Source organism: Aphelocoma coerulescens, chromosome 3, assembly GCF_041296385.1.
Source record: "Aphelocoma coerulescens isolate FSJ_1873_10779 chromosome 3, UR_Acoe_1.0, whole genome shotgun sequence".
NCBI lineage: Eukaryota > Metazoa > Chordata > Aves > Passeriformes > Corvidae > Aphelocoma > Aphelocoma coerulescens.
Genome location: NC_091016.1, coordinates 16,921,976 through 16,949,250, shown reverse-complemented (window position 1 = coordinate 16,949,250; position 27,275 = coordinate 16,921,976). Strand labels below are relative to the sequence as shown.

Here is a 27,275-nt window from a genome sequence, read left to right as displayed (position 1 = left end):
CCTTCCTTGTGGCAGGGGTTCATTCCTGCTTTCTTTCCTGCAGACACACCCAAACCCAACATTAACATCACCTGCCTCAAAACAATTCTCATCTTGGCTGTCCCTGAACATTCAAAACTATACACAGAGCGTTTCCCTGTCCCCCGGGACAGGCTCTAAGGCTGGGCTCTCACTTGCACGGAATGAAGAAGAGCTGCTGCACTTGCCAGCGGCTCTGGGGTCTCGTGATCAGCGCTTTGAGCGCAGCTTTTGTACCCACTCCGCCTCCCTGAGCCGAGCAGCATTCCTGGCCATCGGCACCGCCGCTGCAGGCCAGCATCCTCCGGGCACAGCTGCAGGAAGGAGATTGCAACGAGTCCTGGCTGAAGGAGTCTCCAGTCTGCTGCAGCCCTTCACCTGGGGCGGAATTGTCTTGTGCCGCCATGGGGGGAGCAAAGGGGCGATGGGCTCTGTGCAGATGAGGGTCTCCTCGGTGTGCTGCTGGTCGCTGGGCCCCATACAGCTGCTGGTGCGTTGCCCCGCAGCATCAGGAGCCTGCATGGAAAAATAACACTGCCAGTGCAAGTGACAGCCACCCATCCCTGCCATGGCCCTGCCCACAGGGCGTCCTGCCTACCAAACTGCTCGAGTCAGGTCATGTTAGAGCAACATAAAAAATGTTCAAATGATGCATTTTCCACATTCTGTCAAAATCATGGCCATACAGTCCACATGTTGGAGGCAGACTGCTGTCAGCAGAATGGGGGAAGCCCCAGCAGCTGCTCTCCCCATGGCAGGATGCCCATGGCAGCAGAGGCAAGTCTCTGACCTTGCCCACTGCAGTGGGACCCAGGACAGTGCTTTGGAGTTGTTCCCACGGAACTCAGGCTGCTGCTACAGCAGCAACATCACTTCACACATTTGATAACAAAGAGTTGGAATGGCACACAGGACTTGCCCCAAGAGCTACAAATAAAAGGCGGGGTGGTTAGAAGAGTTTGCTCCTTTTTAATACAAGCAGGCCTGGATTTAAGCAGGGACACTGGGCTAATCATATTGGGGACTGCTTTATAAGCCTTGTCTCTAGCAATTCCCAGCAGCCTGCAAGATTTTGTCAGTAGAAAGGGGTAGATAAGGTTTTACAGCACATCCATGAGCAAGTCTGGGCCAGAACTCAAAAGCACAAGACAAATACTCCCAAATCTGCCCCCCATGGGGAAAGGAAGCAGAAAAGCAGATGAAACAAGTGCCATTGAAGCTAAATTGCCTGCATTTATCTTCTGGTCCAACCTTTCTGTACAAAATCTCCTCAATTCAGACACACAGCTTAAGATCAAGGAATAAAAGTGTTTCGAGAGCATTTAAAGCCTGATTCTTCTTACTTGCATGGAAAGGTAGATGCTAAATTCCTTAAGAACACAAATGTGGGTCTGTTTGGGACTGCATCCTTCAAAACAAGGAATGGAGGCTTAGAATCACAGAACTGTTTCCATTGGGAAAGACCTTTAAGATCACAGAGTCCCCCCAATAACCTGAGGCCGCTAACACTGCCAAGGCCACCACTAAAGCATATCCCAGGACAGGATGCCATTGGCCTTCTTGGCCACCTGGGCACACGCTGGCTCACGTTCAGCCACTGCCAAGCAGCACCCTCAGGTCCTTTTCTGCTGGGCAGCTTTCCAGCCACTCTGCCCCCGGCCTGTAGCCTTCCGTGGGGTTGTTGTGGCCCAAGTGCAGGACGGGACACTTCACCTTGTTGAACCTCATACAACTGAACTCAGCCCATGATCCAGCCTGGCCAGATCTCTCTGTAGAGACTTCCTACCCTCCAGCAGATCAACGCTCCCACCCAGCTTGGCGTCATCTGCAAACTGGCTGGGATGCCCTTGATCCTCTCCTCCAGATCATTGATAAAGATATGAAACACGACTGGCCCCAGTGCTGAGCCCTGGGGAACACCACTTGTGACCAGCCACCAACTGCATTTAATTCCATTTAATTCCACCACTCCCTGGGCTCGCCCATCCTGACAGTCTTCACCCAGGGAAGGAAGAGTACATTAAGTACTTCAGGCTTTTCTTCATGCTTTGTTCTATGTTTCCCCCCACATCCAGTAAAAGGCAGAGATTCTCCTCAGCCCTCCTTTTGTTGCTGTTGTATTTACAGAAATAGTTCTACTCTCTTTTGCAAGTTTCTAGGAAGAAATTCTTTACTGGGAGGCTGCTGAGGTACAGGGAACAAGTTACCCAGAGAAGCTGTGGATGCCCCAAGCCTGGAAGCATTCAAGGCCAGGTTGGATTGAGCCCTGAGCAACCTCGTCTAGTGGAAGATGTCCCTGCCCACAGCCAGGGCTTTGGAAGTAGAAAATCTCTCAGGATCTTTCCAATATAAATCATTCTGTGATTCTATGATTTCCCAGGAGGAGTCACATTAAATATGGGCGTTGTTTCCGGTTTCTCTCCCCACTTGCAGGTGGCCATCAAGCGAGTGTCCCGCGATCGCATCCCGGAGTGGGCGCTCCCCACCCCCCGCCCCAAAGAGACCAAAGCATCCCCCACAGCCCCACGGTGCTGCACCAGATCCCGGGCACGTGGCCTCCTCCAGTCCTTGGCGGCCTCGGGGAGGCTCCAGAGCCCTGTGTGCGGGACAGCTGCTGCAGCACCCACCGCTGTGCCTGGGGGCAAACAGCGCCCAAGGAGCGGCTGCGCAAGTTCAGAGTCTGAAGCAGAATCCCCGGTGCACGCAAGTGAGAGCTGGGATTTCAGGGGCTGCCAGGAGACGCTGAATTCCTCTCCTCGCTGCCCTTTCTAGCCACGGCAACGCTGATGCAATCGGAAGAATTGCCCCTGAAAGGCAGGAAAGGACTCCACTACTAGAAAAAGTAGTAAAGTAGGTATGTTTTATTCCAGCGCTGGGACGCATGGGGGATAGCTCCTCCAAAATCATGCGTGCCTACAGCTGTTTTCAGCTCGGTATTTATCGGGTTACAAGTTCCATATTCATTAAGTTTCCTAACAAACTCATACATATTCATCACCTAGCCCCGCCCAGCCTCGCTTCGTATTATAATGAACTCAAAAGTCATTTACATCCGCATTGCGCTTGCGCAGTGTTGTCTGGTGGTTGTGGTAGGGGTCTCTCGGGGGTCTTGTGACGAAGTCAGGGAGAGTCTTCCTCGTCTGAACTTTTCACCTTTCTCTCCTGCGCATGCTCTTTTATACTTTTGGCCTGGGTTTAAGCTTTGGGACTGGTTTGAGCTAGTTTTGGGATGAAGCAGGATGCCTGTCTGAGACTCCCCCTGGTTTTATCAGCAGTCTCTTATCTTCTTCTTCCTGCTCTGGTATGCTGACCAAGCTAGATGCATTGTTCCTAACAAACGAATTCTTTTGCTCCCCATCCCCCTGATTCAGTCCCCCCTTTTCTAAAGAGTTAGTAAATTCTTTTACTAATACTTAAATTCTTCTCCTAATGAATTTTTTGGTAGGCATCTCTTAATGTTTTTCCGTGTGCGTTTGACAAAGTAGCTAGAACTGATAGTCTTTTTAGTACTCTATAGTTCTAAATAAGTAACGCGATAGACAGCGCAAGACAGGTGCTAACCAAGGTTAATAAGACAATTATGGGGTGACATAACGTATTTAGGATACCAGTTGCGGTAGGTGACCACCCGAAAAGTGAGTCCCACCAGTTATGACTTGCGTCTTGTCTCACTCTTTGCAAAATTCTGCTGATTTCTTGTGTGTCATAATGGACAGTGACTAAGGTCTTTTCCCCGTTTCTTTGGATTTCTTTCAAAATTTCCATGAGGTCCTGATGCTTTACTAATTGCTTTACTAATGTTAGGTTCATCCCAATAGGTGTGGGTAGCAATTTATGGTAAACGGTATAGTTAGACCTTATTAATTGATGAGATACGACTGGTGCTAAATACGAAAAGTCACACCCAACAATCTTGGCAAAATTACAAATACAAAAATTAGAGCGATTCCTGGCAGTTACATTTATAACATTGTCATCTATCATCATTGAAGTGCAGGTAGTTCTTAAGCACACACAGCTTTGCCCAACATATACGAGTACAGTTTTCGGTGAAGTGTCTGGGTGGATCTCAAAGTGACATATGCCTTGTTCTGTATCAAGACATATGTCTCTGGCATCAAGTGTATTACTTTCACAGATAAATCCTTGTTGTTCTCGTGTAATACAAGATTCTAAATTCACTGTTTGCCATTTTTCTCTTACCATCCGAGCCCATACTCTATGTTCAGAGGGGTAGAAAACTGTCCCTTTATGGTTTAATCCCAATGCGACAATAGGATGAATTACATAAACTGTGGCATTCCGTATCGTAAGCACAAAGGCAGTAGCTATGTTAGTCATTGGGTCATAGGTGAAATTTACCAAGGTCCACCAGGATTGGAGCTTTCTTTCTAATTTAGTAGCATTGTTCCAAACAGCCTCTCGGATCTTAATAGGAAATACACCTTCATTACCCTCTCTTATGATTAAGGAAGCTGTGGACTGCATCCATAATTGAGCTTGTATGCAGCTAAAGGCTAATGAGACATTGTCCTGAGCTGTGCCAAGTGTGTTTAATATCAGTTCGTGATCCAGGTTGCTGATTTTTGCAAGGTCTGGGAGTATTTTTGAGACTTGCCACTGGCTGTTTCCTAATGCTAATAGGGAAGATTGTAGGGGCTGTTTTAATTTGGTCAGGTCACTGGTTGCCGTGGCCAGTTTATTCATCAGTATCTCTGAATCAATTCCATTTATAACTCCCAGCCCTGTTCTTAGCATGCCACTCAGGTCTCTCCGCATTCTGCCCTTGAGGGGGGTTTGCTTCTGCAGCCAGGCTGTCCACCCTTCAAGGGATGTTTGAATTAAAGGGGAGCAGGCTGGTTGGATTTCAGAAATGTTAATTTGCATTAGTAGTTCTACACGCTTAAGAGACCATTCTGGGTTAAACAACAGTAATTGTTGGCCTGTGTTCTTTACTACATAAGGGCCAATCTCATAAACCTTTGGCTCAGATTTAAGTGGTGTGACCTGGGTTCGGATCTGATTGCCAGAGTAGGTCATAGTGGGCCTAGCCATGGCATTTATCTGGAATTTGAATGAGAGTCCATTACTGCCTTGGCCCCAAAGACAAACCACTTCCACAGTCTGTACTAATGTAAAATTATACCAACAGTCTGCTTCACTTGCGTAACTACAGATTTCACGGTGTTTGTCTGTAGAAGTAGTTGAGACACTGATTTGGGTTGCTTTTCTGTGAGTAGTCCCGTTAATCATTCGGCATCCAATCTTGATTTTTTTCTCCTACAGTCCCCTGGAGCTGCCAAGTTCTTTGTTTTTCCCACTCTTGCTTTGTATACACTTGGTTTCCGTGTATGACTACAGTCAACAGGTTTAAACTTTTTAAATCAGAATATTTCTCCATGAGTCCAGTAACCCGCATAAAGGCTTGAGACCATATGTCTTTTCCCCTAGGAATAATTTCCTGGCTGATGGTTACAATTATAACTGTGAGAAAAACAATTTTCCGGGTTATACTTGCGTGCCACCCTAACATTTTCATTTTGTTCGAGTAAACTTCAATTTCAGTTCATCCCCAGGGGTCACTTTCCAAGGGGTCTCTGGAGCCTTCTTTACTCGGGTATGGTGAATCCAGGCACTCTGTTCTCTGATCTTAATCGCGGTGTAAGTGGTGAGGAGCACCTGGAATGGTCCTTCCCACTGTGGTTCCAGAGTCTTTTTTGTAAGAGACTTAACATATACATAATCTCCAGGCTGAATGCCATGTACAGGACCGTCTAGGCCTCGACTTCGAGTTCCAGCCACATGTTTTCCAATTTTTCTAAGCTGTTTATCTAAAGCAATCATGTAGGTGGTTAGCGTTTCTTCCCCTGTTTGGGTAGATATTCCTTTCTGTACCCCATATGGTCTCCCATAAAGTATTTCAAAGGGACTTAGCTTCTCCTTAATCCTGGGCTTGGTCCGAATTCGTAACAATGCAAGTGGGAGAGATTGGGGCCAGGGTAGGTTAGCTTCTTGCCCTAATCTCACAATTTGCTGCTTAATCATATGGTTCATTTTCTCTACTTGGCCACTCGACTGGGGATGATATGGAGTGTGGAGTTCCCAGTCTATGCCTAAATGTCGGCTAGTTTGTTGTACCACCCTTGAAATAAAATGTGGTCCCCTATCTGATGACATTGTGGCTGGAACTCCGAAGCGCGGTATTATTTCTTGTAGTAACACCTTTGTTACTTCTCGAGCCTTAGCGGTCCTAGTAGGAAAAGCTTCTGGCCATCCTGAAAAATATCTGTTAGCACTAACAAATATCGATACCCCCCTTTTCTTGGAAGTTCTGTGAAATCAATCTGCTACTGCTGTCCTGGCCCATGGCCTCTCCCAATTTGGCCTAATTTTGGTTTAGGGGTATTTTTGGGATTAGTCTGGAGGCAAAGGTTGCACTGTCGAGTTACTTGCATAACAGTTTCGTATAAGTTTCTGGCGATAATTTTCTCAATTAAGTAATTATATAAGGCATTTGTTCCCCAGTGTGTTTTCTGGTGTTCCTCTCTAACTACGGCCCATAGCAAATGAGAGGGAACAACTACTTTTTCCCCTGCAGTGATAGCCCATCCCTCTTGGTTAAATGTTCCCTTTTCATCTTTAATCAATTTCTTGTCTTTTTTATTATATGTTGGCTTACCCTCTAGGGAAAGTTGTCCATCTGGGATCAAGGCCCCAGTTGTTGTTACTTCACCTTTTGCTGCTTCTTTTGCCTCTCTGTCCGCCAGTTCATTTCCTTCTTCCAATTCTGAGCTCACCTTTTGATGTGCCCTTATGTGCATGATTGCTACTTTCTCAGGTAGCTGGACTGCTTCCAACAGCCGCATTATTTCTTCTGCATGTTTGATGTTCTTTCCATGCGAATTTAACAGTCCTCTTTCTTTCCAAATGGCCCCGTGTGCGTGTACAACTCCAAACGCATACCTTGAGTCTGTATAGATGTTTATTTTCTTTCCTTTTGCCATCTCTAAGGCACGAGTTAGGGCGATTATTTCAGCCTTTTGTGCAGAGGTGTTTGTTGGCAGGGGTCCGGATTCTATCACCTCCTGGCAGGTGGTAACTGCATACCCAGCATGTCGCTTTCCACTGATGATGTAGCTGCTCCCATCAGTAAACCAGGTCTCTGCGTTGTCTAAAGGGGTATCCTTCAGATCCGGGCGGCTGGAGTAGGTGGCTTCGATGGTCTCCAGGCAGTCATGGCGTACCGGTTCCCCTTGATTTCCACTGAGAAAGGAAGCTGGATTGACAATGTTAGTTACCACTATTTCTACATCATCTTGTTCCACCATGATGGCTTGATATTTCAGGAACCTTTGTGGGGAGAGCCAGTGCCCACCTTTCACTTCCAGCACCGCAGACACCGTGTGAGATACCAGTACAGTCATTCTCTGACCCAAGGTGAACTTGCGTGCTTCTTGGATGTTTAGCACAACTGCTGCAACGGCTCTGAGGCACCCAGGCCATCCTTTGGCTGCTGCATCTAGCTGCTTAGAGAAATAAGCAACTGCCCGTCGGTATGGGCCCAGGTCCTGTGCTAGTATTCCCAGGGCGATCCCTTGCTTCTCATGGGAAAATAGAAAGAATGGCTTACTCACGTCTGGGAGTCCTAGAGCTGGAGCTGACATGAGGGCATTCTTTAGCTGGCTGAAGGCCCGCGTGGCCTCCTTTGTCCACTGGAGATCTCTGCTTTCCTTTGTAATGAGTTCATATAATGGTTTCACGAGCAGCCCGTAATTGTAAATCTACAATCTGCACCACCCCGTCATCCCCAGAAAAGTCCGTAACTCTTTCGCTGTCTGGGGCTTTGGGGTTTGGCATATCGCTTTTTTGCGATCTTGCCCCAAAGTTCGTTGCCCAGCACTGACTTCATAGCCCAGATAGATCACTTTCCGTTTCACCACCTGAGCCTTTTTCTTGGATACCCTGTACCCTTGGAGTCCTAAGAAGTTTAAGAGGCTTACCGTCCAGGCTGTGCAAGCTTCCTCTGTTCGGGTAGCTATTAGGAGATCATCTACGTACTGCAATAGCTTCCCTTCTCCTGGTGGGGCTTCCCAGGACTCTATGTCTTTTGCGAGCTGTTCTCCAAACAAGGTGGGACTGTTCTTAAATCCCTGAGGCAACACCGTCCATGTGAGCTGGGTTTTGCGCCCACTCTTAGGGCTTTCCCATTCGAATGCAAAAATTTTCTGGCTGGCTTCATGGAGAGGGAGGCAAAAGAAGGCATCCTTTAGATCTAAAACAGTAAACCAGGTTAGTTCTGGTGTTAAGCATGTTAACAGAGTGTAAGGGTTTGCCACCACAGGATAGAGATCCTCAGTTATCTTATTAACAGCCCGTAAATCCTGGACCACCCGGTAAGATCCATCGGGTTTACGGACAGGCAGGATAGGAGTATTAAAATCAGATTGGCACTCTTTTAACAATCTCAACTGTAAGAATTTTTCAATTATTGGGCCAATTCCTTCCCTGTCTTCCCTTTTAAGGGGATACTGTTTAATTCTAACTAGTTGTTTCCCTTCTTTGAGTTTGATCTGTATTGGGGTTGCATTTTTGGCTCTCCCAGGTACATCTGTGGCCCAGACTCCTGGGAACACCTGGCTTATTATCTCTTCCCTGATTTCCTCCACAGGGCCTTTGGTTGTTAATATTAGGCTCAGTATCTCTATGTACTGTTGGTCATTTACCTCCAGAATAACTTCCCCATTCCTAAAAATAATGGTTGCTTGTAATTGTTCTAATAAGTCTCTTCCCAAGAGTGCTTTTGGAGAATTGGGTAAATATAGAAACTTGTGAATACCCCATTGTTTCCCAATTTTATATTTCAATGGCTTACAAAAATAAGCTTTTTCAGATTGGCCAGTTGCTCCGTGTACCACAATATAGTCATTCTCCACAGGCATCAAAGCTTTATTTAAAACTGAATATGCTGCCCCCGTATCCACCAAAAATTCTATTTCTTTTTCTTTGTCCCCTAGCTTCATTATAACCAGTGGATCTGCTAGGGTGGGATCCCCCGGTCCTCTTCAGTCTTCTTTCACATGTGCAACCACCCTCCCCCTTCCTCGGTTTCCTCTGTTCTGGCGGTCTTCTTGTCTTCTTTCTGGGCACTCATTTTTCCAATGGCCAGACCTTCCACAAATCGCGCATTGGTCTCTACCTAGCCGGGGTGGGCCCTGTCTGGGAGGTCCTCGTCTGGGGGGTCCTTGTCTAAGTTTTCCTCTATTCCCTTCTTCTACCACTGCTACTAATCTCCTCATCCCTTGCTTGTAGCTTTCTTCTCGATTACTGAATACCCTCCAAGCTGCATCTAATAGAGTTTCTAAATTCCTCCCTTCTGGCCCCTGAAGTTTCTGTAATTTACGTCTGATATCTCCTGTGGATTGCCCTATAAACAAAGATACCAGCTGTTGTACCCCTACCTCGGTCCCAGGATCCAGCGATGTGTTACGGCGCATTGCATCCCTCAGACGATCCAGGAATTCGGATGGTGACTCGGAAGGACCCTGTCTTATTGCGTACAAAGCTGACCAGTTTAGGGTCTTGGGAATAGCCCTTTCCACCCCTTTTGCTATCCATTCTTGATAACTTTTTAATTTCTTTAATTCAGCTGTTCTATTCGGATTCCAGTGTGGTTCCTGGAGTGGGAAGTAATCTTTTACATCTAATTGTTGCGTTTTGTAATAGTCCTCTGTCAAGTCTCGAGCTGTTTTCAAAACTAACTGTCTTTCTGTCTCTGTTAGTCCACCTAATAACAATTGTATATCAGCCCAATCTGGATTATGCTGTTTAATTATAAGTCGCAAGCGCTCAGCAGTACTTGCTGGATCATTTCGGTAATTTTTGGCAATATTATACCATGCATCTAGGTCAGCGGTAGAGAAAGGTACTCTAATCAACATTGTATCCCCATCAGGTGCCACCGCCTCTCTCAGGGGTGCCATCAGTACCTGTTTCCTGGTTCGGGACGAGACAGGACTGCCCGGGGGAGAGGGGGTTGGCGCTGGTGTTCCTTCCGAGTCCGCATCCTCTTCCTGTCTCCTAAGGGGAGGCTTAAGCAAATCGGTTAATTCATCATCATCTTGTCCCTGAGCTGCTGTTTGATAGACTTTGTCTGACCTTATGCATCTCTGACCTATGCTGCACGACGAGCAGCAGCGCTTAATTCTTCTTTGGCCCTTTTTATTTTCTTTTTCCAGAGCTAACACCATAGGATCACTGGGGGGTTTGATTCCACAGTCTCTCTGCCATTCAGGGTGTTTTCGGAGAGAGAAAAATGCATCAGCGTAGGAAACTTCTTCCCATTTACCTTCCCGCCTCAGAAACAGCATTAGCTGAAGCAAAGTATTATAATCTAAAGTTCCGTTAGATGGCCATTTAGCTTTATTTTCTAATTTATACAGTGGCCACCACTGGGTACAATATTTTATAAGGGTTTTTTTATTTTCTGTGCCTCCAGCTCCTACTATCTCCTTCCAATGGGCTAGAATACAGCCGAGCGGGCTTGCTCTGGGGATTTCCTTACTTTGTCTGGTTCCCATCCTATTTGAGCTTACTCAAATACTGTGCCACCCCCTTCGGGTCACCTGTATCCTATGCCTTTTGCCAAGGCTGCTTGAAATCTCCCTTTTTTTTTTTTTTTTTTTTTTTTTTTTTTTTTTTTTTTCCCTTTCTCCGACTTCCACAAGATCTACACTGAACTTACACCCACACACCAAGCAGGGAGTCCTCTCTATCACTCGAGCAGATAGGACACATGAATGGAGAGAGTTTTGTCCCCTAGCGTTATCTCGTTTCCACCCAAATCTTTCTTCACACTTTCTCACAATTCTTTCCCAATTTTCTTCCCGAACCTCCCAAACCTCAGGCACCAAATGCGACTTCCCACACACAATCTTTAAAATCTCAGGCTCAAAATACAAACTTTACACTGCATTACTATCTATGCAACTTGCTGTCCTCCCGTTGAAAAAGGTTCTGATACATCCACAAGAGCAAGCTATTTCTTGTACTCTTTCAAACTTTAAATTCTCTGCTGCTGGTTGTTCTCAATCAAAGGCCACTAATATTCCTGCAGAGGTTCTTCCAGTCAAGATTCCAAATTCAACGAACAAGCACTCTTCCAAACAAATGTCTCAATATCACACTTTCAAATATCACACAGCAACACGCAAGCTTCCTGTTTTACAAACGAATAAGCGACCTGATACACATCTGCACGACCGAATATACATCTGCACGACCGAATATACATCCACACCCATAAAAGCAATCCGACAACAACCAATGTCTGCACAAACATATAAACAACATTCAAACCAGCTACTAGTAGCAAAATGTTCGTAGCACTCGCTTGTAATAGTTTCAGGGTCCCGCTTGTATTTTTCCAACACAGTAACAAGTTCCACCGGGACCCCCCCTTGGAATCACCCAATCCGCCCCCAGGATTGCTAGCGGCCGCTCCATCGGTCGGCGATTCCCCCTTGCCGGCCCCACCTTTTCCCTTACAGGGACTACGCTGCGCGTGGGACGTCTCCTCACGGCTTACCAGCAGCCCTGGCCACGCGTACGACTTACAGGCACCTTAAATGCAAAACATACCGTTTGTCCGCAGCTTTAGCAGGTCGTTGTCTGTCCGCTGCAGTGAGCGAGCTGAGGGGAGGAGATCCTCCAGGAAAGCCCTGGGGCGCGCCTAGGATGTCCGCTCCTCAGCCGATCCTGCAGCCGGGCAGAGTCTCTCCTGGCTGGCTTGCCAAATGAAAGGCAGGAAAGGACTCCACTACTAGAAAAAGTAGTAAAGTAGGTATGTTTTATTCCAGCGCTGGGACGCATGGGGGATAGCTCCTCCAAAATCATGCGTGCCTACAGCTGTTTTCAGCTCGGTATTTATCGGGTTACAAGTTCCATATTCATTAAGTTTCCTAACAAACTCATACATATTCATCACCTAGCCCCGCCCAGCCTCGCTTCGTATTATAATGAACTCAAAAGTCATTTACATCCGCATTGCGCTTGCGCAGTGTTGTCTGGTGGTTGTGGTAGGGGTCTCTCGGGGGTCTTGTGACGAAGTCAGGGAGAGTCTTCCTCGTCTGAACTTTTCACCTTTCTCTCCTGCGCATGCTCTTTTATACTTTTGGCCTGGGTTTAAGCTTTGGGACTGGTTTGAGCTAGTTTTGGGATGAAGCAGGATGCCTGTCTGAGACTCCCCCTGGTTTTATCAGCAGTCTCTTATCTTCTTCTTCCTGCTCTGGTATGCTGACCAAGCTAGATGCATTGTTCCTAACAAACGAATTCTTTTGCTCCCCATCCCCCTGATTCACCCCTGCCCAGGCAGCTCTCAGGTAGAAGACTGGCTTTTGCTCCTCATGTTTCTGAGGGGCTAGCTGCCAATTCCTCAGGTTTTCCTTCCAATTAATACGGGGTTATGACTATTTTTACTAGTTTATTACTAGTTTATTTCTAGTTTTACTTCCTGCGGCTCCCTGTGAGCGAGGAAGCACCACAAACCCTCTCCCTCAAAGCCTTGAGGTACTGCCCAAGCAGAACTTTTTCATGCTCTTTCCTCCTGGTGATTTTATAATCTCGTCCACAGTCTGAAAGCAAACTGATGCCGTAGGCAAAAGCTTGACCTTGGAACCCTAGGGCACTTTCTGTGCGTGTGCTTGTGTCCCCACGGCCTTCGGGTGAGCCTGGTGAGGCCGAGGCCTGGGGCCCTCAAGATGGCGCCGGGGAGCCCCCGGGGCAGCGGGGCGGGGCGGCAGAGGGTGGATTTCCCCCGAGCGAGCGAGCGAGGGAGCGGCGGGGAAAGGCGCGGGGAGCAGGGGAGGCACAAAGGCCCCGGGTCTCTGGCAAGCGGGCGGCCAGTCGCCAACTGCTGGCTCCCGGAGCCGCTGGCAGGGCCGTGTCTCCTCCACGCCGGTGACACTGCACCTGCAGCGCTGCATCCGGCTCTGCCGGGCTCCCCAGCACGGACGGCAAGGACACGGACGGGCTGGAGCACGTGCGGACGGGGGACACCGAGATTTAGCGAGCGCTGGAGCACCTCTCCTGCAAGGAAAGGCTGAGACAGCTGGGCTTCTTCAGCCGGCAAAAGACACTTAGGCTTAGGCTCGACAGAACCGTGGCCTTCCAGGACCTGACGGCAACCTACAAGAAAGCTGGAGAGGGACTTTGGACAAGGGCAGGCAAGGACAGGACAAGGGAGAATGGATCCAAACGGAAAGAGAGTAGGTTTAGATGAGGTATTCAGAAAAATGACTCTCGTGGCACAGGTTGCCCGGAGAAGGTGTGGCTACCCCCTCCCCTGGCAGTGTTCAAGGCCAGGCTGAAAGGAGCTCTAGACAAGCCCTTGGTCCAGTGCCAGGGGTCCCTAGCCACAGCAGGGGGGCTTGCAACGACGTGATCTTTCAGGTCCCGTCCAAGCCAAACCATGCCGTGACTCCGTGATTCTGGGATACTTCCCCTCCTCATCCTCTGGCAGAAAAAGAAGCTTGGGACCAAGTTCCACATTGCAGACTCTGTCTTTTGGCAGCCTGCAACTGTCTCAACAGAGGATGAAAAGAGATGACATTACTGACACGATTTATCTTTTCTACCTGAAAATTAAAGGCTCCACTCCTGTCCACTCTCGCACAACCATCAGGACAGGGAACTCTTCCCGGTGAAATGCTTCATCTCACCCAAGGAAGAAGAAAGCTACAAGCCCACACTTTTCTTTATTTCTGTATTGATTTATTAGGTTATTTCTTTCACGGGCATTTATTTCTTTGTTTGCTTCTTCCCTTCCGCGGGGCGCGCGCCGGCTCCTCCGGTGGGCTCGCGCAGGGAACGGACGAACGGAACGGCCGCGCGCTCCGGCGGCTCAGCGGCAGCAGCAGCGGCAGCAGCAGCGGCAGCAGCAGCGGCAGCAGCAGCGGCAGCAGCGCCTCTCTCGATCGGTTTTCCACTCGGATTTCCGCTCGCTCTCCGTCCCCTTCTCCCTCTCACACTCCACTCACTCCCGTCCCGTCCCTGTCTCCGCCTCTCCCAGCGCGGCTCATGCCGCGTCCCGCGGGCCGCCCCTCTGCGGGGCCGCCCCGTGCCCGCCGCGGTGCCGCCTCCGCCGGGCTCTCTCCGTCCTGGCAGCGGCTCTGGTGCTGGCGGAGCAGCACGCTCTTTTGGCTCCGCCTGGCGCGGGCCCTGGCCCGGCCCCGGCCGAGGCCCCTCCCGCGGCTCCGCCCGGAGCCGCCCCGCTGCCGCCCCTCGGCGGGGCCGCCCCCTGCCCGCCCCTGCCCGGCCCGCCGCGGTGCCGCCTCCGCCGGGCTCTCTCCGTACTGGCAGCGGCGCCGCTGGAAGTGCCGCTCGCTCTGGTGCTGGCGGAGCAGCACGCTCTTTTGGCTCCGCCTGGCGCGGGCCCTGGCCCGGCCCCGGCCCCGAACGAGGCCCCTCCGGCGCTTCCGCCCGGAGCCGCCCCGCTGCCGCCCGGCTCCCGCCCCGTCCCCGGCAGCGTCGTCCGCAGCATCGCCGGCAGCTTCCCCGCTCCGAACTCCGCCGCTCGTCAGCTCGGCCGCCGGCCCCGGGGCGGCTCGGGAAGCAGCAGCGCCCGGGGGCCCCGGGCAGAATGCCGAGAGCGCGGTGCCGCCCGCACGGGCGGAGAAGCCTCCCCTGGAGCAGCTCTACCGGCAGGGCCCGCTGCTGGGGAGCGGCGGCTGCGGCAGCGTTTACTCCGGGACCCGGCTCGCCGACGGCGCCCCGGTAAGAGTGGGGCCGGGTCGGAGGGGGGCGGCGGGCGGCGGGCGACGGGCGACGGGCGACGAGCTCAGCCCGCCGCTCGCCTTGACTTGCAGGTGGCCATCAAGCGAGTGTCCCGCGATCGCATCCCGGAGTGGGCGCGGCTGGTGAGTGAAAGCCGGCGGGGCGTGGCGGGCGGGGCTAGGGCGAGGCCCGGGAGGGTGGGAGCCGGGACGCTGCGAGGGGAGCGAGCGTGCAGTGAGCGGGGGCCGCGGAGCGTCCCGGGCCGGGCAATGGCGAGCGGCGGTGGGGCCGGGCCGGGGTGCCGAAGGCTCGGCGCAGCATCGGCCCCGCTGACGGCATCGCGGTCCCCCCCGCAGCACAACGGCGCCCTTGTGCCCCTGGAGCTGGCGCTGCTCTGGATGGTGTCGCGCCCTGGCTTCCGCGGCGTGGTGCGGCTCCTGGACTGGTTCGAGCTGCCCGACGGCTTCGCGCTGGTCATGGAGCGTCCGGAGCGCTGTCAGGACCTCTGGTACTTCCTGGAGGAGCGGGGCTTCCTGACGGAGCCCGTGGCGCGGGGGCTGTTCCGCCAGGTGCTGGAGGCCGTGCGGCACTGCACCAGCCGCGGCGTCCTGCACCGCGACATCAAGGCCGAGAACGTCCTCGTCGACCTGGCCACCGGCGAGGCAAAGCTCATCGACTTCGGGTGCGGCACGGTCCTCCAGGACACCTTCTACACCCGAATGTCAGGTGAGCCCAAAGGCGGGGCCCAGCCGGGCAGCAGAGATTCCCCCCTTTGCTGGCAGAGGCGGAAGAGGGAGGGAGCGAGGGGAAATCCTTCTGCAGCCGGCTGCAGCCAAGTTGCTTTCCGGCGGGGCGAGGGCTGCCTGTTGTGGAATGGGAGCTGGCTGGGAGGGAGCAGCACTCATCAGGGCCTGATGAGCTGCGCCCGTGTCCCGTAGGCACGCCGGAGTACAGCCCGCCGGAGTGGATCCTCTTTGGCTGCTACCATGGCCAGCCAGCCACCATCTGGTCCCTGGGCATCCTGCTCTATGAGCTGGTCTGTGGGCACCTTCCTTTCAACACGGATGAGGACATCATCCGGGGCCAGCTCTTCTTCCCGCCCCGGGTGTCTCAAGGTGGGGATGCGCCTTCACAGCACGGGGGGAGGGGGGGAAGGATGTGGTTGGCAGAGGGCAGGTGGCACGCAGGCGTCCTGCTCTTGCAGCTAGGGAGGAGGCTGATCTGCTGGGGTTAGCTGGAGGAGGTGGCACGTGTGCCTCTGGGCTGCTCTCGTCCGAAAGGGAGGATCGACGGGAAGGTTGGGGTGCAGCTTCCGAGCGCTCCTAGTGTGGCCTGGGCACCGTGGAATCTGGGAGAGCAGGGGCAGGAGCCTTGTCCCGCTGAGCAGCGTTTTCCCGTTTCTCTCCCCAGAGTGCCAGCACCTCATCCGGTGGTGTTTATCCATGGACCCCGCACACAGGCCGTCCTTGGAAGACCTGTTTGAGCATTCTTGGCTGCAGGACCGTCACCTGGCCCAGGAGACAGCAGAGATCCATCCCTCTGCACAGTAGGATCCAGGAGCCCAGCAAGCACCAGCTGCACGCGTCTCGGGGCGCTCGAAGAAAACGGCAGAGCGTTTCCCTGCGGCCGTGGCACGGAGGAGAGAGCGCAGTCGAGGAGATGCTTCCGCTGGTCCTCGGCGCCTTGTGGAGGAAGCGGCTCAGTGCTCCCCATCCTATTGGAGAAGTCGTGGCAGTGCAGTGAAGTTGCCACGGACTGGAAAAGGGGAAACATCCCCCTGCAGCTCAATGGCATCGTGATGTCCCCGCAAGCCGAGGCACCGCCGGGGTGTTCTTCTGGAGCACGACCTGGAGCCGGACAACACCGTCCTCGAGCTGGCCGCTGGCGGGGCAAAGCCGGTTGGCTTTGGTTGCGGCCCCTTCCTGGAGGACACGCTCTGCGCCCCGACGGAATCAAGATGAGTCCACAGCCGGCGGAGGGGTGGGGGGATGCTCGTGGTTCCAGGCGTGGCAGGGCTCGGCCGGGCCAGGCACCGGAGCTTCCCCGCTTGGCGGCGCCGGGGAATATTAATTTTTCCGCCGGCCGCCAAGTTGCTTTTTGGCGGGACAGGGCACGGATGCTGTGCAGGGGGAGCCAGCGCCCGGCCTTGCTGACAGCTTCTGCCACCCAGCCCGGCCCGGGCTGGGGCGGGGGGAGCCAGCCTGGCAAAAGCATCCGTCCGTAGGGACGGGGGGCAGCAGAGGGGGGCGGGTTCCGAAGGCGTGCCCCTGCTGGTCTGCTTTGCGGGCCCTTGAGGAAGGGGTGGGCTTACGCGTGGGAAAGGTGGGGTTTTTCCCCAGCCATGGAGAGCCTTAATGCTTGCATGGAGTGCTCAGACCCTCCCCAGGCCCGTGATACGGTGATAACCTTTGACGCTTTTTCTTGCTTCCAGGTCTTGTTTTGAATTGACTTTCATGCAATCGTTCTTTGCTTTTTCCAGGAAGGTTGCACCGGGTGCCCGGACCGCATGGGGAAGCGCTGGCACCCTGTGTGTGGAGTGCGTCCGGTGCCGGCGCTACCCCGGGGGGCCGCGGTCTGCGGGGCCATCGCCTTCAAGATGGACGAGGACCTCGTGCGGGATCGGCTCCTCTCCTGGCAGCAGGTCTCCAGAGGTGGGTACCCGGCTTCACAGCAACGGGTGGCAGAAGGGCTTCCGGCAGACGGCAGCGGGCACACGAGCATCCCGCTCTTGCAGCTGCTGAGGAGACTGCTCTGCCGTGTTTAAGTGGAGGAGGTGGAACGTGGCCTGCCATGCTGCTCTCCTCTAGAAACAGAGAATTGGCACCGCCAGCAGCCTGGCCCGGGCACAGGCCGTGCTGGGACAGGGGGGACAGGAGCCCTGTCCGGCTGACCGCGGCTTTCTGGTTTCTCTCCCCAGGGTGCCAGCACCTCAGGCACGGAAGCAGCACCGCTCGACCTGCGAATCTGGGAGGGCTGGAGGGCGGCGGGTGTTAATTTGCTGTCAAAAATAAATCTTGTTCTTGTCGTTGTCATCGGAGCCTTTCTTTCATCCTTTTCCAAGCTTTTGGTCCCCTTCCTCCAGGGTAATCTTTTTGTGTCCTTCCTAGCCACTTGGTGGCCTTTGGCAGGTGTGGGAAATTGGCTACGTGAGAAAGGGCACATAGACCCTTTGCAGTTTACTGAGCAAGATCTTGCAGAACACCGCACGCATCTTGTGTAACAATTGAAGTTGCAGAATATTGCACGTAGCCTGCTCAACAACTGAGCTAGCATTGAGTTCTTATTGCTGAGCCATGTGTTTTATTGCAGAGTTAGGAAGGATAGTCTTTGGCAGCAAAACAATAGACGCTTATGGTCAGGAAGGCCAGAGAAAAAGGAGAACTGCTGACCACAGAAGGGGAACTAAGGGAGGGGTTAGAGATCAGCTAAGATGACATGAACCACTTAGAATGCGCCTTTACGAATATGTATGAGCCTATTATTGATAGTATATAAGAAGCTTTGGTACGATCAATAAACGAATTCCTGCTGATCACTCATATTGAGCGTCCGGGTTTTCCCTCCATCGCGACAGGCAGGGGGGGTTAAACAACGCGAAAATTTCAACAACAGCTCCTGTTGCCAACGGCAGCAGCCCCTTCGAGAAGCCGGAGCTGCCAGCCAGGCCCGCGTGTGCTTTGGAAAGGGGAGCGGTTTGCAGGGACGCAGTGGTCGCCCCGCTGCAAAAGCTGGGAGGAAATCAGAAGCAGCAAAATGCCATTTCGGCTCAACCCTCGCCCAAATTCTTGATCCTTCCCCCTTCCCTCCAATTGACCATACCACCCAAGGAAAACAGCTCAATGTCCTCCCAGAGCCCATTTTGACAAGGAAGTTTACAACTTCGATGTTGGATCAGATCATCCTAAAGGTGCAGCTACTCATAGGGATTTGTATTTTCAAGGATTAATAGTCCTGTATGAGCTGGGTTCAGACCAGAGCAATCCAGGTCATTTTCTCTCTTCAGTGAACTTTTCCTTTTACAAAAGGATGAGAAATGTGAGTACAAGCAGGCCTCCAAGTAAAAAACTAAATTAAAAGGAAGTGACTACTATCCCGTCCTGGAAAAGGACTTCTTCCATAGCAGAGCTCAGCCAATGCGGAAGGTTTAATCCTGTTATATAGAGGTTCAAATCATCTCCCTACCTCTCCTCTTTTCCCACCATTCCTACTCTTCACCTGACTCTTTATTTTCAAATATGGTATCTCTGTTCCCATGATAACCCAATTCTAATTACTTTAGCCTTCTTAATATTAGAATAATGAAAAATACTAAATTACATACAAGCCAAAAAAGGCCCAAACATTTTACACTCCTTTGGATTACTACAGGCTGTTGCAAATGGAATCACACTGTTCAGTACCGAGCCTATTTGGAAGGTGAATCCAATCTAGAGTAATAGAGCAGGCATCAGCATCCCAATCTGCTGTTCAGACCTGTCTCATTCCTTAAGGATATGTGCCTGAACATAAAGAATCATCATGGTAAGGTGAACAGAGCTAGCTGTAACATGCAAAGTGAATCTCCTCCCCAGCCTTACTTCTAGGAGCAGTCATTACAAATTTTGAGCAACCACTGAATCATGGTTTGAACAAGAATAGGAATTAACACCCTCACTATCATTCCTCTCATCTCCAAATCTGCAAATCCCACCACCCACGAGCCACTGAAGCCATAATCAAATACTTCCCTAGTACAAGCAGCCGCCTTGGTATTTGTGGTCTTTTGAAGCAGAACTAATATGACATCAGAAAATTAAACCACCCAACATCCTGCCCCTACTGACAACAGCAATTGCAGTATAACTAGTCCCAGTCCCTTTCCATTTCTGATTCACAGAATTACTTAATTCCTAATCACTGCTATCAACAATAATTAAATTTACTGCCACCCATCACCATTCTCTTCCTAAATCACTCTACTCAAAATTATTAATCACCATAATCCTTGCCTCAGCACCCATACGAGACTGAATTGGACTAAATCAAATACAGATTTGAAAAACCTTAAACATTCTTGCTTAGGTTGAATAGCCTAATAATTATTATGGCTATATTAGCCAAATGCGCCCTGCTAACTTTCTACTTACACTTCCTTATAACTGCCACAGTAGTCCTCACTCTCAACCCAAACGAAGTTCAAAAACTACTGATGATAATGGCCTGAAGAACAAAAACACTCACATGCTCAATAAAATCTCAGGATCAGTCTTAGGCTTCCTAGCAGGACTTCCCTGCTACCAAGCTTCCTGTCTAAATGACTTACTATTGTGTCTTGGGGTGACTTTATGTGTATTCCTTATCGCTGCCCTATGCCCAGAAATTAATTTTTATGCCTTTTTATGCCTCTAAACTGAGCCTGAGAGGGGGATGGAAAAACTGAGCAAAACTTTTTCAAAGCAGTTTGCAGCTTGTTCAAGGTCACACAGAGATAGCGACTTTTTTTCCAGCTGCGGCAGGGGAGGGAGGAGGCACCCGGCTCGCGGCTGCCCGGTCAGCTTTTGGCCAGTTGTTCAGTTTCTTTTTCTCCAGAGAGAGACTGAGAGTTGAACTTTTTTTCCTTCCCTGGAATTTCAGATTTTCTCTCTTTTCTACTGGACTGCTTCAATATCAGTGCACGTCGAGAGGACTTTCCATCGAGCACAGAGGGCCTGGCCCTGGGCCAAGTCCCAGCTCCGAGGAGACCAAAGGGAGGGCTCTTAACACTTTCCCAGGTTTTTTCTCCACAGCGAGAGATTTTTATTATTTAGCATTATTTTCCTTTTCCCGTGTGTTTGTTAAAGAAACAGTTTTTATCTCTTTCACTTTCCTTTGAGGAAAATTTATTTTTTCCCGAACCTGGTGGGGGAGGGTGGTGACCTGCCTTCTCTCAGGAGATATATTTCAAAATTTGGCCAAACCGGTACATATTAAAAAACTTCCTAACACAAAATGACCACAACAGATGCAGTCATTGTCATACTCTCACTACTAGGATTCTTCTGGTACCTTCTCCTCACATACTATCCACCAAATACACTTCCACCACGCAAAAGAAAAGCCCTAACCATAGTCCTGTGCCTATCACTAACCAAAATCCTGCCCAAGAAAAATCATAAACCTAAATGATCTATGACTAGACACCTAACAAAAAATTAGCCCTAACAATTGAAACTGCAACCCAGTCAATAGAGTTAAGCCTAAACATAACTCTAGCATTAACCCTAAAAACTGTATCTCTATCCCTAAAAATATTTAAAACTAACCCGTCACCTTAAATTTAAGCCCAACACTTGCCCTAACCCTAAATCTAACCAAAATGACTATAAATCTGATATTAACCCTATGAGCAGAAACCTTAACCCTAAACTCAAAGCTAACTCTAAATTTATTCCTCGTGACCATAACCCTAACCCTAAACTCAAGCCTAACCATAATACAAACCCTTCACCTAAAACCCTAACGCTGACCATAACCCTAACCCTCTCTTTAACACTATTTGCTATACCTAAACCTAAACCTAATGACTCTTAAGCAAAACCACACGCAAAGAGACTACAAAGGGAAGGTGAGGACTTACAGAAAGTGCCTCACCAGTATCCTTGGGACTATGGTCCCTGACATTTGCAGTATCCTGGGACTAAGGACTGCAGAGCCTACTGGGTCTCATCAGCATGGGATTGGACATCTGCTGGGTGTTTTGGTGCCTGGGATTATGTAACAAAGTGCTTTGAGCAGGGATCCCTGAAGGATGACTTTGGTGATCTCTTCAGAGTGGCTGGTTAAAATCTTGCCAATCCTTTTGAGTTTCTTCAGGCAGCAGAACATGCTGTTGATTATGTCTTTTGATCCTGGGCTCCTGACCTGCAGGGCAATGCCCACTAATAAGTGAGCAACAGGCTCTCAGCTAGAAATTACCTTGTGGGGTAGATTGTTTGCTCTAAATGGTAAGGCACTAGTAATCTTCTTGTTGAGAATGCCTCCAGTGGATGGAGGGAAATGTTAATGCATTCCAGTTATTATTAAACTTGTCCTTTTCAAAGCTGGAAATGTGGGAAGATGGGTAAGTTTGGTGTGTGCCTCAAGGGGATTTGATTTTCAGTGATAACAGGAAATTAAATTCTATTATGTTAATTGTTATATAAGACTGTGTATTACTGCTTCTTTCACTTATGTTCCTGACATGGCAACCTAGTTTAGTGCAAAAATTCATCCTTCCTCTGGTCACCACGGCTCCAAAGGGTGGCATTTGGAGAGGAAATCTTCCATTCAGAGACTAGGATCTCACCACAGACTGCTTCTGGAATCACTGTGCTGCTTTTCAGTCCCAAATTGATGGAATTTGGTTTTCCCTTCCTCCTGGAGCAATCCACAACTTTCTGAATTAATTCTTTATACCTTCTTGATGAACTATAGATTTTATAGTTTTAGCAGAGGAGTTGGCAACTTGGTCCAGTCAATATGCATTTCCATCTCTTTCCCAAGGACTGAAGTGAGGCTGACTGGCCTCTTGTTTCCTGGATTGTCCTTCTTGACAATGGATACATTATCTGCCTTTTTCCAGTCACTGGGAGCATCCTCTTGATTGATATGATCCTTTAAGGATGATGAAAAGTGGCCTTGTGGCACCTGCTGTAGGAAGCTCAGCGGGACAAGGAGCCCGGGCCCCAGCGGGGGGAGAGAGAAACAGTCCAAAACCAATATGGTTGATAAGCAAATTCCGTTTACTAGCAGTCCAAAGGCACTTATATAGTATACCAGCTTGTTAGCTCCTAAGTGGCTTAAAGCTTATCAAGACACATTTCTATTTCTACATAATTGGACTTACATTGGCAAGCTTCCATAGTCTTGTTAGGATCAAAAGAATTCAGTGCTCATCTCCCTTGTTCACTCTCGGATAGTACAGCTGCAAGTTTTTCACTCCCTCTCTGTTTCTCAGGCCTGCTTGTTATCTTTCACACAGGGACTTTCCCATGGAAAGTTTTCTCACACACAAGCCTAAAACTTCCAGGCCTATTGCTTGCACAGTTCTTTTATTGATCCCAATAATTCCATTTCCCAACAAATTCCCCGTTTTTCTTTTGTGCAAGCAATACTTGATGGGTCACAGATGTAGTGACTTTGTATTTTATCGATTGCAAGCATCGGGAGGCAAGGTGAACACACTGTTATTAACAGTATTGCTAGTTCTACAGTAATCAAATGCTACACAAATAAAACTAGTTATGATTTTAAACCTAATGACTTTAACCATCCCTCTAAGTTGAGACCGTCTTCTTTTTTTCTATAATTATGTAGTTAATTGATGTAACTCATCTATTAGTGAAGTAGGAAAAAGTGGTTAGAAAGACTTAAACAGCACAAACCTTTAAACAGCACAAACCTTGGAACCTTTCACAGCCGTGGCTGTGGGCTAATAGCAGAAAATCAATGGCTACTTAACTTTATAATATTATATGTCTAACACTAATAACACACAACTTATTAAGCATTTGCAAGGTTATTAAGCATTTGCAAGGTTATATTAAACTTATCCCTCTCCCAGCAAGCAAGTTTAAGCAAAATAGCATAAGCCCTGTTTGCTAAAACACCAGGTAAAAACATAAATGCATAACTAATTGCTAAATTGACTGCTTTCACTTGATCTAAATAGGCAGGCAGCTGATTGAAAATGCCTGCTAATACTCTTGTTTCAAGACATTCAAAAAACAATTTTTCACTTTACTTCTGTGTTTGGTGTTATACTCAAAAATTTATGTAATATACCCCAAAATTTATGCAATTATTTTTCTTAGTTTTGTCTTTGGAAAGGGTTCCCCAACACCCACCACAAGTCACTAGCAACCACCTAGGGCAGCTGTTACATTCGCCCCAGAGTCTCACTATTTCTCTTGCTATGGAGAGTGGTGGATCTGGCAAGTCCTCAGCTCCTTCACTCAGCCACGTCTCAGCCTCTCTCAAGGCTCCTCGGGACAGGTCTCAGAGTCCCAGCTGTTATGGTAGTGGCCTCACTTTTCTCAGGAGCTGATGCTGACTGTGCCGTCTTGTTTCGGGGTAGCATGGCACCACTTTGCTGGGCACCTCTCTGGTCAGTGATGTAGCGATGACTTGTCCCTGTTGTTGCAGGACATTCTGCCATGTTGTAGTCCACGTTCGTTCCCTGAGCAGGAACTGTGAAGGGGTTAACAACAACTGTACGATGCTGATGTAATACTTTTGAACACAGGACATCTGCTGTAAAGACAGACTGTAAAATGCTTTGTGTAGATAAGTTAGCAAGCTTTTTGATTACTTTTTGTATCATTTGTTGGTACTTCTCTTTCTTTTGGGGCTGTTTTCGGGCTGCCCCGGCCGGCTTTGGCTCTGCAGGAAATGAAACCGCAGAAGCCGCGCTGCTGCCGGCCGTCTCGCTGTTCGGCACGGGGGGGTTACCCTCTGCCACTTTTGGCCGGACTTTAGGATCTCTTTGTTGCTCTGCTGCTTTCGGCAGGACGGCAGGACTGCCTGTGTCTCCTTGGCCTGCCTGTGCCCCGCCCCCTGGATCGGGTGTCTGTGCTTCCGCTTTTGCAGCCATTTCTCCCCGGGTCGTTGGAGAGTTAACATCTGGCTCTGCCGAGTTTAGTAGCCCCCCCAATGAGCGGACACGTGCTGCTGTGTTTTTAATCGGTTTTCTCGCGGCCAGCCCGAAGGACTGCGCTACCCCAGACTCCGCCGCGGTCTCTGGCCACCGCTCTGTAAGACCCACGTCTGTTTCTTTTTCGGAGCTGCTACAACCCGCACTGCCGCTCTCTACAGTCTCTATGGCAACCGCGGCAACTGTCTTTTCTGTTTTTACTTCTGAGAAAGTACTAATTACTGCTCTCCAGGTGAATTTGAGAGCTCTTCTTTCTGTGGCTTTCATTTTAAACGATCTTGGATCAGCTAGTTCCTTATAAAGGTTTATCTCCTTAATTCCCTGCTTTTCTAAAAAGCGTAAAAATACACCAAAGGCCACCTCAGTTTCCATAACCGCGTCTCAACTGCGAACCGCGTCTCAGCGCGAACTGTACCCGTGTCCAAACCGCGAACCGCATCCCAGCGCAAACTGCGTACCCCACCGCAAACTGCATACCAAACCATAAAACCACGTCTCAGCCACGAACTGTCTTGTCACAAACCGCGTCTTTGTGCGCCCCTGCTGTCAGGGTCTTGCAGCTTTCAGCCTTTGTCAGCCAAGCGGCGAACCCCCGATGTCAGGGTGGTCCAGGCTGGGGGTCGGGCGAGCCACCAACCCTCCACACCCGCCGGCGCTGCTCTGGCACCGCAGTAGGCTCCCGCTGGGTCAAAAGGAACAAAGTACCAGTCCCAGTCCAAATTCCAAGTTCCGTGTTCGAGTCCCGTACTCCGTGTTCCAAGTTCCGAGTTCGATGTTCCAAGTTCGGTGGTCCCTGTTCGGGCGCCAGATGTAGGAAGCTCAGCGGGACGAGGAGCCCGGGCCCCAGCAGGGGGAGAGAGAAACAGTCCAAAACCAATATGGTTGATAAGCGAACTCCATAAAACTCCATTTATTAGCAGTCCAAAGGCACTTATATAGTATACCAGCTTGTTAACTCCTAAGTGGCTTAAAGCTTATCAAAACACATTTCTATTTCTACATAATTGGACTTACATTGGCAAGCTTCCATAGTCTTGTTAGGATCAAAAGAATTCAGTGCTCATCTCCCTTGTTCACTCTCGGATAGTACAGCTGCAAGTTTTTCACTCCCTCTCTGTTTCTCAGGCCTGCTTGTTATCTTTCACACAGGGACTTTCCCATGGAAAGTTTTCTCACACACAAGCCTAAAACTTCCAGGCCTATTGCTTGCACAGTTCTTTTATTGATCCCAATAATTCCATTTCCCAACAACCTGCCAGCGCTTTCTTTGCTCTCAGGTACACCCCATAGGGTAGAGAGTCACAGAATGGGTATTGTTGGAAGGGACCACAGTGGGTCACCTGGTCCAACCTCCCTGCTCAAGGAGGGTTGTCCCAGAGCACATGGTACAGGAATGACAATGGAAGAAGCCCTTCTTCTTATCCTTGGCTCCTTGGCCAGTGTCAGGTAGGTAGTTTGACTGGGACAGTTCAAACTGTCCTGTCAAACCCTAACACATGTGTCCTACGAGCTCAGGGAGGACAGAAACCTCCCACAGAGCAGAAGAGCAAGGTTTGATCCTGACTTTTGGTACCAACACTCCATGGGAGCAGAGACTCACAATCCTTCTGACTTCTGACTCTTTGGGTTTTAAGCAGGCATCCAGGAGCCAGTGAATAAAGAACTGCAGGCATGAGTCTCCACATAAGCAGCTTGGGCATCTAGGATGTTCTGCTCTGTCCCCAACAACCTGGGAAATTCAGGTTGCTCCTGCAAGGACTGGTCACACTGGGGAACAAGACAAGTGTGTCTAGGCACCCCCATCACATCTCTCCCCCAAGTGGCCCTGAGGAGAGGGCCCAGAGAGGTGTCACAGGGAGCCCATTGCCACAAATGGGGAGCAGGGTTGGGATTTCCACTATGATAGACTCTGCAGGACTAGGAGCTACGGGCTGCAGGAAAGTGGAAAAATCAGTCCTCTCTGGTGCTCTGTCCTGGAAGTTCTTCCCTGTCCAGCAACCCATAAGAACCCCACATCACCTCCAGATGGCCTAGGAGCCCTCAATCTCCACAACAATCCCACAAACATCCAAATCACCCCTCAAACCCTGATAGCAGTCCTCCATATGCCTTTTGCTGGACACCAGACTGTTGGGGAGGATGAAAATTTGGTAAGGTATGTAGGCTTGGCAGAAAGGTCTGTGAATGTAGAAGCTGGAGATGAGGTAGAAATGGAAGCAAGTTTTGATACAGAGTAAAAGATGTTTTGCTGAAACAGTGGTCACTGAGTAACTGAGAAGGCAAAGGTTGGAGATGAGTTGGAAGGAGATTTTTAGGAGCAGGACAAAGGTGTGTGATTACAAACAAAGACATGTTTTTCACCAAGTAAATAAGTCTCAAGAAGAGCATAAGTAAATAGAAAACATGTCTTTACCAAAAAGAGAGATATGGCAGGCAAACAAGAAATGTTGATGTAGGAAAAAGAAGAAAGGTCTAAGAATTTTCCACTGTAAGCTTAAATTGTAACTTACTTACTCTTGTGATTGGATAATAATGACTATAATATGGTGATAGTTGTGATAGGCTATAGGCAAATGTAAAAGTATTGTGTATGGTGCTTATTGGTTGCTATGTGTTAAGATACTCTGCAAAGAAAAGTATATAATGCTTTGTAACTTGAACAGAAAGTGGCTTCACGTATGCCTGTAGGGCTGGCTCTGGATACCCACTCCCTGAAATGCTGTAACTTCGCCTATGCAATAAACAGCTTTCAAAAGAGCCGCCTGAAGTCCAGACATCCTTCCTGAAACTTTCTCCTATACCAGACATTACCACCTCCATCAACATGCAGGCATCCTGT

The 27,275-nt window shown here is 49.8% G+C and overlaps 1 protein-coding gene and 1 long non-coding RNA gene across 2 annotated transcripts; both read left to right on the top strand.

Annotated features, from left to right (window-relative positions):
* Positions 1-12,773: 12,773 nt before the first annotated feature.
* On the top strand, positions 12,774-16,570 carry LOC138107025 (serine/threonine-protein kinase pim-1-like). The gene is given in 8 exon segments (XM_069008358.1): positions 12,774-12,862; positions 14,084-14,186; positions 14,374-14,787; positions 14,880-14,930; positions 15,144-15,513; positions 15,726-15,902; positions 16,198-16,325; positions 16,327-16,570. Coding segments are annotated over 8 exon segments (1,536 nt in total). The 3' UTR covers positions 16,531-16,570.
* A 174-nt stretch (positions 16,571-16,744) lies between these two features.
* Positions 16,745-17,819, top strand: LOC138107152 (uncharacterized). Its single transcript, XR_011149260.1, has 2 exons — positions 16,745-17,438; positions 17,705-17,819. It is a non-coding gene; the product is annotated as an uncharacterized lncRNA (long non-coding RNA).
* The last annotated feature ends 9,456 nt before the right edge of the window (positions 17,820-27,275 follow it).